At 50.4% G+C, this 12,738-nt stretch overlaps 1 protein-coding gene across 2 annotated transcripts in view; it reads left to right on the top strand.

The window, feature by feature from the left end:
- The window catches only part of kank3 (KN motif and ankyrin repeat domains 3), a 103,179-nt gene extending 90,671 nt beyond the window's left edge, over positions 1-12,508 (top strand). For both annotated transcript variants that reach the window (XM_084318550.1, XM_084318551.1), the window contains exon 12: positions 12,072-12,508. In XM_084318550.1, the coding sequence (XP_084174676.1) occupies positions 12,072-12,134 (63 nt within the window). In that variant the 3' untranslated portion in view covers positions 12,135-12,508. The remainder of the gene's footprint in view (positions 1-12,071) is intronic.
- Positions 12,509-12,738: the final 230 nt, after the last annotated feature.

Here is a 12,738-nt window from a genome sequence, read left to right as displayed (position 1 = left end):
TCTCCCCTCCTCCCCTCCTCCCTCTCTCCCCTCCTCCCTCCTCTCTCCCCTCCTTCCTCCCTCTCTCCCCTCCTCCCTCCCTCCCCTCCTCCCTCCTCTCTCGCCTCCATCTCTCCCCTCCTCCCTCTCTCCCCTCCTCCATCTCTCCCCTCCTCCCTCCCTCTCTCCCCTCCTCCATCTCTCCCCTCCCCTCTCCCCTCCCCCATCTCTCCCCTCCCCTCCTCTCTCCCCTCCTCCCTCCCTCCTCTCTCGCCTCCATATCTCCCCTCCTCCCTCCCCTCTCTCCCCTCCCCTCCATCTCTCCCCTCCTCCCTCTCTCTCTCCCCTCCTCTCTCCCCTCCCCTCCCCTCCCTCTCCCCTCCTCCCTCCCCTCTCTCCCCTCCCCTCCCTCTCTCCCCTCCTCCCTCCATCTCTCCCCTCCTCCCTCCCTCTTTGCCCTCCCCTCCCTCTCTCCCCTCCTCCCTCCATCTCTCCCCTCCTCCCTCCCTCTTTGCCCTCCTCCCTCCCCTCTCTCCCCTCCTCCCTCCATCTCTCCCCTCCCTCTCTCCCCTCCTCCCTCCTCTCTCCCCTCCTCCCTCCATCTCTCCCCCCCTCCACCTCTCCCCTCCTCCCTCCCCTCTCTCCCCTCCTCCCTCCTCTCTCCCCTCCTCCCTCCTCTCTCCCCTCCTCCCTCCATCTCTCCCCCCCTCCATCTCTCCCCTCCTCCCTCCATATCTCCCCTCCTCCCTCCTCCCTCCATCTCTCCCCTCCTCCCTCCATCTCTCCCCTCCTCCCTCCATCTCTCCCCTCTCTCCTCCTCACTCCATCTCTCCCCTCCTCACTCCATCTCTCCCCTCCCTCTCTCCCCTCCTCCCTCCTCTCTCCCCTCCCCTCCATCTCTCCCCTCCTCCCTCCATCTCTCCCCTCCTCCCCTCTCTCCTCCTCACTCCATCTCTCCCCTCCTCCCTCCATCTCTCCCCTCCTCACTCCATCTCTCCCCTCCTCCCTCCATCTCTCCCCTCCTCCCTCCCTCTCTCCCCTCCCTTCCCTGTTCCCCCCTAGACTCTGGAAACGACTCCTCCTCTTTTATCACAAACATCCAGCTGGCCCGCCTACGCGAGGTCCTTGGATTCGGCATAGGTCACACTCGCAGCATATCTGTATCATGAGCAATGTTCCCCTCTATTAGAGGAGGGTAATATTAGCAGTGGTCCAGTGTATAGTGTGGTACGCTGTGTCGCCTGCATGTGGAATAGCTGTGCTCATTTGTGCTGCACTAGTGACCCCTAGAGGTTGAGGGTTGTATGGCTTCTTTTCGGCATGATGCTTTATTTTTTATTTAAATTAGCTTATTTGCCACCTACCCTGGAGTTAGACAAGCGGATACCCCTTTCTTGCATTAGGCTTAGGGAACAGCTGCACCGTTAGCCTAGCTTAGTGTCATTCACTGGAAGTAGGTGTGCCAGTGTAGCCTAGTTCCCTACAGTCACCCCCAATACACTCCAAATACAACTCCAAAACGTTCCTGTAAACATGTTGTGACCTGTGTATTTACCACGTGGAGAAATAAAATGTATTAGACATTTTCGTTTTCTAAGCAGATATATACTCAGAACTATATTTCGCCGAACCACTGCTACCTTGGCACAGTGATGTCACGCATCACCTCTGAAAGCCCCGTTCTAACTTCCGTCAATAAAAGCAATCTGACTAGTAGTACTTGGGCCAAACACTTTTTTGGTACCATCTGGGTGGGCAAATTCTAGATGTGATTTTATTATTCCTATACATCCCTAGATTATGTTTTGATATGATAGACCTTTTGGTTCTGTAGCTTATTAGTGGTTATCACCTCCCAAAGGAGTGCTTTTGTTAAAGAAGTTTTTGCAAAATAAGTCTCCTGCCATATTTTGCTCCCCTTCATAGATTCGCTGGTAGGCAGTGGTGCAGTCGTAATATCAGAACTGCCTGGACGCCACGTGCACGCGCGCTCCCACGCATACATGTTCCCTCGCGTGCGCACAGAACAGATGATTATTATGCATAAATAGTAGGAAACATGTTTGTATAGGAAATGACTAGTTTTAGTTTAGTTTTTGTAAATATTGCCTTGAAATAGAGAAGCTGAAAAAGGTAGCAGGATGTAGCCTTCAATATATAAAGAAATTATATTGTCAACAGATATGGTTGAAAAACAAACAATGTTTTAAATGTAATTGTAGATACAATATTGTAGTTACAATTTCTTTAATTGAATTAACTTAAACTAGAAAAGTAAATACAAACTAAATTAACAATGTAACTTAAGAAATGTCTCATCCTTCCAGTCGGGACCATTTGTCACATAGTGAGAGGCTCCACAGCTCAAGCAACCCCCACCAATTGGTACAGGCTTGTATTTTGGTTTGGCTCTTCTCGTTCTTTGTTATGCTATCGGTATCCTATTATTATGCAAAGTCTAGGTGATAAGTGCCGCGACGAGTCCAGTGAAAATTGTGAACGCATTTTTGTGCGTGCGCGTGCACATCCGTGCGCGTACTTCTGCTCAGAAAAAACTGCTAGGACGGCGTGGTACCGAGTGGGACCACCACTGCATCACTGCTGGTAGGGTAGGTCATGTTGTCTGGGTACTAGAGACAGGACCATGATAACGTCTTCATGCGCCTGAGTCTCCTGAACACGTAGAGACACTCGCCGAGTCGATCAGAGCTTCCTACGCTGAGCTATGGTAACTTTTGCGCACCAACCCCCTACTGGTGAATGCCTCACTGTTGCGGTTTTTCTAAGGTATTATGCGGTAGGTGTGCAAAAGTTACCATAGCTCAGCATAGGAAGCTCTGATCGACTCGGCGAGTGTCTCTACGTGTTCAGGAGACTCAGGCGCATGAAGACGTTATCATGGTCCTGTCTCTAGTACCCAGACAACATGACCTACCAGCGAATCTATGAAGGGGAGCAAAATATGGCAGGAGATTTATTTAGCAAAAACTCAGGAGGTGATAACCACTACAGAACCAAAAGGTCTATCATATCAAAACATAATCTAGGGATGTATAGGAATAATAAAATCACATCTAGAATTTGCCCACCCAGATGGTACCAAAAAACTAGTCAGATTGCTTTTATTGACGGAAGTTAGAACGGGGCTTTCAGAGGTGATGCATGAAATCACTGCACCAAGTATATATCTGCTTAGAAAACGAAAATGTCTAATAATGTTTTTCTCTCCACGTGGTAAATACACAGGTCACAACATGTTTACAGGAATGTTTTGGAGTTGTATTTGGAGTGTATTAGGCTAACGGTGCGGCTGTTCCCTATAAGCCTAATGCATGCACAGAGAAGTAAAGGGTCTGTATCTGCTTGTGTAACTCCACGGTAAATAAGCAAATTTCCCAAAAAGTTGGCGTGTTCCTACCTTTAGTCTTAATTGACTACCAGGCAGGTCAATTAAGAACAAATTCTTATTTTCAATGATAGCCTGGCGAGAGGACAAAAGGTCCCCACAAAAAATAAATAAAATAAAATAGAACTGTTACAAAGGGTCAGATTAAACCGAATATATATATTTATTTATGGATATGTGTTTAATAGTATTTGTATATCGTTTGATATCCCTTGTATATTCTTTGTACATATACACTGAATATCCCTTTAGTCTACTACAGCCCATAATAGTTCATTCTCTCATTGGACAAGAACCTGGCGCCAGCAGACAGGCCCCTTGAGTCAAGTTCAATAGTGCCGACGAACATGTCCCAACTAGCCCCGGTTCCGCGTAGGAATACGGCTACCGAAATACGAATGGTACTATTTGTCCACCGTACATATAAATAGGGCGCAAGAAATGTAGAATTCCTCTTAGTCCCTTGTCCCGTTCAGTCTCGTTCAGTTCCAGTTATCCAAGTGACGTCTCTCCCCACTACGCAACGTGGGCAGAGTAGGGCTCGTATTGCCCCAAGATAGAGTCTCGTGTTATCCTAGTACGTTTGTTCAACGTATCGTTCGCTCCTTACTAGTAAAAGCCTTCATTACGAGTCAAAGACCACGTGAAGTGGGTAATTGTGTGTCTACATAGAGCACTTATTGCCGCGTGCTGATAGGATAGTAACGTCAAGTTCAACCGTGGACCACCGCGCACCACGGAGGATACCTACACCGGTGATTGCAGAGCCACCTGGCAGGATTATTATTCTTCATTCTTCACCAAGCTGCTGGAGCAGAGAACCGCCTACCCTGCTGCTACTGTGGGATCTACACATTCCCGTGAGGACATCACTCGAGCCCGTCTCTGTCGGAGCAGAGACTCCACGGCTTCATCTGCGGCGCGCACCCTAGGATTACAGCTGCTGCTTTCCCCGCTGACACAGGGGTGATATCGCCTCCGTGGACCCTTGACTTTCATAGAGTATTGCCTCCCCCTGCTGGCTTACAACCGGTAGTACCCCCCTTTCAGTATCTCCAGTATCTCTCCTGAGTACCATAGATAATTACTAATATTCATTATTGATTTGCCTATGCACATTCTATTTGCCTTATAAGCGCAATTAAAGTATTGTTATAATATCCTTTGCTGTAATAAATATTCTAAACAAGTATTTGTGTGGAAACCGTGTTATTGTGGAGAAGTTCTCATCATATACCTGTGTACGGTATTGGCCAGTAATGTACATAAGACGGTAGTAGTTTAATGATACTAATACTTGATTAATACAGTCAGGGAATTGTACCCCTCAGTTACAATTGGTCCTGCGAGCCCCGGATAATAATTAGCGTAATATTAATATAATATTAATATTGACATGGCCGATGACGAACACTCCACAAACGGTTCTCCTAAGCTAGATCGCCCGCAGCGCAGACGGCAGCCACCTCCCTATCTAGAGGCATACTCTGTCAGTCCAATACCTAGCTTTAAAGGGAAATTAGATACGGATAAAATAACTAAAGCGGATAGTAAAATTATGTCCGACCCTACCAACCAGGCTACCCCGCCAACAGAGGCCCTAGTGGGTTCTAATGTAACTGACCAAGCTCACAGTGGGGACCAGGAGGGAACTGACACGACTTTATCCCCCGACAACGCCGACGAGGTAGTCCCCGGAGCGCTCCAGGATAAAGAAAGCCCTCCCGGGATGGAACCCGACCCACCACAAGAAGAGACGCGCACCCAGGAGATGGGTCTCCTCGGTACGCAACAGGAGAACGGGTCTCCAACAAGTACTGCCGGGAGCCGATCGCCCCGAACGGCGTCTTCCCCCAGCGCGGCGGACAAGATGCTGGCGCAAGCACTCATCGCCACCCTGGCAGCCTCCACCGAACGCGATCGACTTCAAGCGCAACAGACGCGCGAGCGCGAACAGTTTGCAGGCGAGCGAGAGCGCTTCCAGGCGCAACAAAGGAGTGAAGACGACCGCATAAGACTGGAGACCAGACGCCTCCAGACAGAAGAGAACATTGAGAGAAGCCGTGCCGATGCACAGCACGCCGCCGCCAATGCACAGCACGCCGCCGCCAATGCACAGCGCGACGTCGCACATGCCCAGCGCGACGCCGCCAACGCACAGCGCGACGCTGCCCAGGCCAGCGCCAATGCGCAGCGCGACGTCGCCAATGCCCAGCGCGAAGCAGCGCGCGACGCAGCCCATGCCCAGCGCGAGGCAGAGCGCGACCGGCTGCAGGCGGAGCTGATGGACAAACTGGTTGCCATGGCGACACCCCCTCACTCCGCACGGAGCTCTCAGAGATCGTCAAGACATGGGTCTAGGACACATTCCCCTACCCGACGAAGCGACCCGGGACTCCGCCAACAGGAGGATCCTGTCCACGTCTCCGAACCCCCTTCCCGGCCGGTCCATACGAGACCCAGCAACCGGGAAGAATCGGACCACGCCGAGAGACTGAACAGAAGACTCCAGGTCCTAGCAGAGGAAGAGGAGGAGGAAGAGGAGGAATGTCAAGCCGACCAGCAGCAACGTACTCTGGACCAGGAGGTCCAGTACAGCCCAGAAGTCAGCCCCGAGGCCCTGCGCTACAAACCCCCGACTCAACTCACGGGTGAGTTTGACGCACCGCCAGCCCCGAGGGACAGCACCTGGGTACCCGACCTTCGGTACCCACCAAGCACCAGCCCAAGACGACACGCACGGGGAGACTCGCCTAGGAGGCCTCTTCCCCAACGCTCACCGATGTGCCAGTCATCCATGGCATCGTACCTTGGCGCACCGACGTTTCCAGACTTCACCCATGAGAACCGAGCACAGTACACGGAACTACGGATGTGCTTAGAGACCATGATGGTTGATGTAGCTGATGAACGCCACAAGTATGCTACCCTATTGAAGCACCTCAAGGTGCCCCGAGCGCACAATATAGCGCTGGCCTATGCCAACTCTACTACCCCATACACAGCGGCTCTAGCAGCACTCGACCAACGTTATGGACGCGTATGGGACTATGTGATACAGGAGATAAGAGACATTGACCGTCTCCCCCCAGCCAGAGACAACAGAGCATTAGATGACTTGTCTATCAAGGTACAGTCCCTGGTAGGGATGCTGGGGTCCCAAAAGGAAAAGGGTATCTACGAACTGTACGCTAACTCCAACGTAGAGAGGATATTAGAGAAGCTCCCTCCCGCCCGACAAGAGCGCTTCAGGCGGCAGAGAGACTACCGCGACCCCAACGGTCCAGAGGCATCCCTCCTAGACCTATCTGAGTTCCTCGCCAGGGAGGTCAGTAGCCTACGACTCGACACGTTCGTATGGAGTGGACCAAGCCCAAGACTCGGACCTCGGGGACAAACGGATAACCGCCGGTTGGTGACCGTTATGCACCAAGCCGAATCAGTACCACACAAGAACCACAACACCCCCTCGACGAAAGAGGACCAGTGGAAGATTGAGTGCCAGTACTGTGAGGGAGAACATCGGCTGTATCAGTGCGAATATTTCAAGAAGCTGACCACGGATGATGTGAGTCAGTGGGTCAAGGACCACCGCCGCTGCTTCCGCTGCGCACGCAGCCACCTAGCAGCTGAGTGCCGCTTGAAGAAGAAGTGCAGCAGGTGCGGTGGCACCCACCTGGAGGTCCTGCATGACATCAACAGGCGTCAGCCAGGACAACAGAGTGGGCCCGTCGCGGTAATGTACCATGCCGAGGCGGTGGCACCAGCACCAAAGTTCCACCAGACCGCTCCCTGGTGTCCCGACTGCTACGGCAGACACTGGGAGCCACGGTGCGACTCGCACCATATAGATTCTACGTCACCACCCACAGGAGTGCTCCACATTGACCAGCATAGCGGGACCCCCCGTGTGCTCCTCAAAGTGGTCAGAGTGCTCCTGAGCTACGAGGACAAGGTCCTGGACACTTACGCCGTCCTGGACAATGAAAAGACTCTCCTCCTCGCTTCCGCAGCAGCCCAGTTGGGCCTGCGAGGTGTCAAAGATACAATGACCATACGCACCATCAGAAGGGACCAGAAGACCATAAAGGGTGAAAAGGTCTCCTTCAAGATAGCAGCGGTGGACCAGCCCGAGAAGCAGTATAGTATAACTAACGTCTTCACTAGCCACGACATAGGCCTGTCTCAGTACACCTACCCCATCCCACAGCTGATGGCGAAGTATGTGCACCTACGTCAACTACCTATACCGCTTATCGACGGCGCCACACCGACCCTGCTCATCGGCTCCGACCACGCGGACCTCATTCTCCCAATTGAGGCGGCCCACGTCGGACCCAAAGGATGCCCAGTCGCGGTTCAGACCCGACTGGGATGGACGCTCCAGGGCCCCCTCTACGGACTTGACAGTCAACCCACGTCTACACGCTGCCTACACACAGAGGCGAGCGACACCGGCCTCTCCCCCGTACAGCAGAGGCTATTGACATTAAGCGAGGGGACCGTGAGAGAACCGTGGGCACCAGAGGGAGTTCGGAATTCCACCCCCCTCAGCTGCGCTCCAGACGTAGCTGACCTCGAACCCAGCACCCCAAGCGACTCCTTGACGGGGCGGCCGGGACCGGCCCCTCCTCAGATGGGGTACAGAGCAAACAAGAGAAACAGACGGAGGAGGAGAAAGCACAGCCAAGCACAGATCAAAGCAGTCTCAGGCCCGCTTCCTCCTAAGCCCCCCTTCATCCCGTCCAGTCGTCATGACCGTGGCCCAGTCACTGCCCCGAGCTGCGTGGCCGGCCGGCCGCGTGGGCAGGGTGACCACTGGTGCCGACGGAAAGGTCAGAGTGGCAGAAGTGCTCGGCCAGGGGCGGACCTGCAGCCGACCCGTGGCGGGGCTGATGGAGTCGCCAAGGCTCCCCGACTCGCTTAATGACGACCATGACCCCTGACTTTGTGACCTGCCTACCCTCGCAGCGGACATTGAGTGGTGGACAGTGCGGTTAATCTGTCTCTGCTTAGCTAATTAGGTGGGACTAATTAGGGGGCGGCTGTTACAAAGGGTCAGATTAAACCGAATATATATATTTATTTATGGATATGTGTTTAATAGTATTTGTATATCGTTTGATATCCCTTGTATATTCTTTGTACATATACACTGAATATCCCTTTAGTCTACTACAGCCCATAATAGTTCATTCTCTCATTGGACAAGAACCTGGCGCCAGCAGACAGGCCCCTTGAGTCAAGTTCAATAGTGCCGACGAACATGACTAGCCCCGGTTCCGTGTAGGAATACGGCTACCGAAATACGAATGGTACTATTTGTCCACCGTACATATAAATAGGGCGCAAGAAATGTAGAATTCCTCTTAGTCCCTTGTCCCGTTCAGTCTCGTTCAGTTCCAGTTATCCAAGTGACGTCTCTCCCCACTACGCAACGTGGGCAGAGTAGGGCTCGTATTGCCCCAAGATAGAGTCTCGTGTTATCCTAGTACGTTTGTTTAACGTATCGTTCGCTCCTTACTAGTAAAAGCCTTCATTACGAGTCAAAGACCACGTGAAGTGGGTAATTGTGTGTCTACATAGAGCACTTATTGCCGCGTGCTGATAGGATAGTAACGTCAAGTTCAACCGTGGACCACCGCGCACCACGGAGGATACCTACACCGGTGATTGCAGAGCCACCTGGCAGGATTATTATTCTTCATTCTTCACCAAGCTGCTGGAGCAGAGAACCGCCTACCCTGCTGCTACTGTGGGATCTACACATTCCCGTGAGGACATCACTCGAGCCCGTCTCTGTCGGAGCAGAGACTCCACGGCTTCATCTGCGGCGCGCACCCTAGGATTACAGCTGCTGCTTTCCCCGCTGACACAGGGGTGATATCGCCTCCGTGGACCCTTGACTTTCATAGAGCATTGCCTCCCCCTGCTGGCTTACAACCGGTAGTACCCCCCTTTCAGTATCTCCAGTATCTCTCCTGAGTACCATAGATAATTACTAATATTCATTATTGATTTGCCTATGCACATTCTATTTGCCTTATAAGCGCAATTAAAGTATTGTTATAATATCCTTTGCTGTAATAAATATTCTAAACGAGTATTTGTGTGGAAACCGTGTTATTGTGGAGAAGTTCTCATCATATACCTGTGTACGGTATTGGCCAGTAATGTACATAAGACGGTAGTAGTTTAATGATACTAATACTTGATTAATACAGTCAGGGAATTGTACCCCTCAGTTACAAGAACAGAGTCACTTTTTTGACACATACATCACAGATGTGAGGGAAAGAATTAAAACACACCCTGCAAAAGACCCTGCAAAAAGGTAACCATAGGAAAATTAGCTTGCTTCAACTGAGCTTTACAAAACTGTCATGGAATGTAACTCCTCCACTTCCTGTATTGATGCTATACCCACAGCATTTGTTAAGTGAATATTCAAGAGTATTTCAAGTCATGTCCTAAATATTATAAATACATCGCTTCTGACAGGCATTTTCCCAGATTCATTCAAAACAGCCATACTGACCAACTATAGGCCGATATCCAACCTCCCATTCATCAGCAAGCTACTTTAAAAAAAATCTCAATACAAATAAACTCCTTTCTCAAAGTCAACTATGTGCCTTCTAGAATATTACAATAATCTACAACTGGTCTATTGAAGGTTCCCCACCACAGTCTAAATATTAAAAAGAATTAAGCTAAAAACGTACCTCTTCATCGTAGCCTTTTAATACACTCCGCTTTACTCTGTCCATTCTATTTTACTCTTTTATTACTCTTTTATTACAGGTTCTAAACTGTCAGGTATTGAACTGTGTGAGTATCAAGCAGGAAGAAAAACTGTTGGGTTTTAAAACTGTGTGGGTCCCAGGCCTAGAACTGCTCCCTGAGAGAGGGAGGTTTGCCCTGAGTGGGAGGTTTGCCCTGAGAGGGAGGTTTGCCCTGAGAGGGAGGTTTGCCCTGAGAGGGAGGTTTGTCCTGAGTGGGAGGTTTGTCCTGAGAGGGAGGTTTGCCCTGAGAGGGAGGTTTGCCCTGAGAGGGAGGTTTGTCCTGAGAGGGAGGTTTGCCCTGAGAGGGAGGTTTGCCCTGAGAGGGAGGTTTGTCCTGAGTGGGAGGTTTGTCCTGAGAGGGAGGTTTGCCCTGAGAGGGAGGTTTGCCCTGAGAGGGAGGTTTGCCCTGAGAGGGAGGTTTGCCCTGAGAGGGAGGTTTGCCCTGAGAGGGAGGTTTGTCCTGAGAGGGAGGTTTGTCCTGAGTGGGAGGTTTGCCCTGAGAGGGAGGTTTGTCCTGAGAGGGAGGTTTGTCCTGAGAGGGAGGTTTGTCCTGAGTGGGAGGTTTGCCCTGAGAGGGAGGTTTGTCCTGAGAGGGAGGTTTGTCCTGAGTGGGAGGTTTGCCCTGAGAGGGAGGTTTGCCCTGAGAGGGAGGTTTGTCCTGAGAGGGAGGTTTGTCCTGAGTGGGAGGTTTGCCCTGAGAGGGAGGTTTGCCCTGAGAGGGAGGTTTGCCCTGAGAGGGAGGTTTGTCCTGAGAGGGAGGTTTGCCCTGAGAGGGAGGTTTGTCCTGAGAGGGAGGTTTGCCCTGAGAGGGAGGTTTGCCCTGAGAGGGAGGTTTGCCCTGAGAGGGAGGTTTGCCCTGAGTGGAGCGATGCAGTGGTGGCACTGGTGGGCATACGCGGTCAAACGACGTTTAGGCTACGTCACTGAGCAGAAGTGCGCGCATCCTATTATTATGCAAAGTCTAGGTGAAGTGCCGGCCGGGGTATACGGCGTGACGACACAAAAATGAATCGTCGCGCCGGCACTTATCACTTAGACTGTGTGTGTGTGTGTGTGTGTGTGTGTGTGTGTGTGTGTGTGTGTGTGTGTGTGTGTGTGTGTGTGTGTGTGTGTGTGTGTGTGTGTGTGTGTGTGTGTGTGTGTGGTGTGTGTGTGTGTGCGTGTGTGTGGAGTGTTGGGCGTGTGTTATGTGACAAAAGACCGCCAGTCTCGTCCCCAGCTCCGACTCATGAAAGAGGAGAGAGACATGTATGCGCGTGCGCACGTGCGCGGGAGCGCGCGTGCACGTGGCGTTTGGCCTTGGCCCATATTACGACTGCACCACTGCCTGAGTGGGAGGTTTACCCTGAGTGGGAGGTTTGCCCTGAGTGGGAGGTTTGCCCCGAGAGGGAGGTTCGAAGGGTCAAAGTGGGTATCAAACAGGAAGGTTTTAAACTGTGGATATCAAACAGGGAAGGTAAAGACGGGTTTAAACTAATAAACAGTAATTCAGAACTATTTTATTGCACTGCACTATTGCATCATTTTACTACTATTTTATTGCACTATTTTACTCTTTTTATTATTGTATATTGTGCCATAGAATCAAACCATAAACAATGTGGCCTGTTGGGATGTTAGATGTTAGATGAAAAACCGTGATGATATGTCTGCACTTTATGTGCTCATCTTGTGCCTGTCTTTTTTCTGCTGTGAAGCACTTTGAGCTGCAATTCTTGTATGAAAGGTGCTATACAAATAAAAAAAAATATTATTATTATCATCATCAGACAAACAAAAAAGGCATACATGAAGCAGAACAGTCAAATGACAGTTAAAAGGCTGGGTGACAGTTGCAGGTTTGATACTAGTGTCTGGTTGAAAATGTCAATCTAACCTAATCCTAACGTTGTGTGTTTCAGGGAGGTCCCAAGGCCCATCCAAGAAGCCCAACAAGCCCCCACAAGACATGGCCTGCAGAGTGAAGACATCTATTATATATATAGATGGACAAGCAATCACAACTGGATATGAGCATTGAAAAGCTCCACTGGAATTTACATTGTCTACTTAAATATATATGTATTTATATCTTGGCAATATGTCATACATTTATATGTATTGTTAATATAAGAACATTATTTTTCCACAAATGCCTTGAACGGTTATTCTGTACTTGACTAATTTGCGTTCCTAACATTTCTGAATAAAGTCTGCAGCTAAATGAGACCTTTACGCTTATTTGCACTCATTTAACGTGTTCAGCTTTAGTCTCTCTCTCCTCTTGTTCCATTTAACGTGTTCAGCTTTAGTCTCTCTCTCCTCTTGTTCCATTTAACGTGTTAAGCTTTAGTCTCTCTCTCTCCTCTTGTTCCATTTAACGTGTTCAGCTTTAGTCTCTCTCTCCTCTTGTTCCATTTAACGTGTTCAGCTTTAGTCTCTCTCTCTCCTCTTGTTCCATTTAACGTGTTCAGCTTTAGTCTCTCTCTCCTCTTGTTCCATTTAACGTGTTAAGCTTTAGTCTCTCTCTCTCCTCTTGTTCCATTTAACGTGTTCAGCTTTAGTCTCTCTCTCCTCTTGTTCCATTTA

This window comes from Notolepis coatsorum (genome assembly GCF_963971535.1).
Source record: "Notolepis coatsorum genome assembly, chromosome: 7".
Lineage (NCBI taxonomy): Eukaryota > Metazoa > Chordata > Actinopteri > Aulopiformes > Paralepididae > Notolepis > Notolepis coatsorum.
The sequence above is the reverse complement of the archived record's forward strand: the minus strand, read 5'-3'. Positions and strand labels throughout refer to the sequence as shown.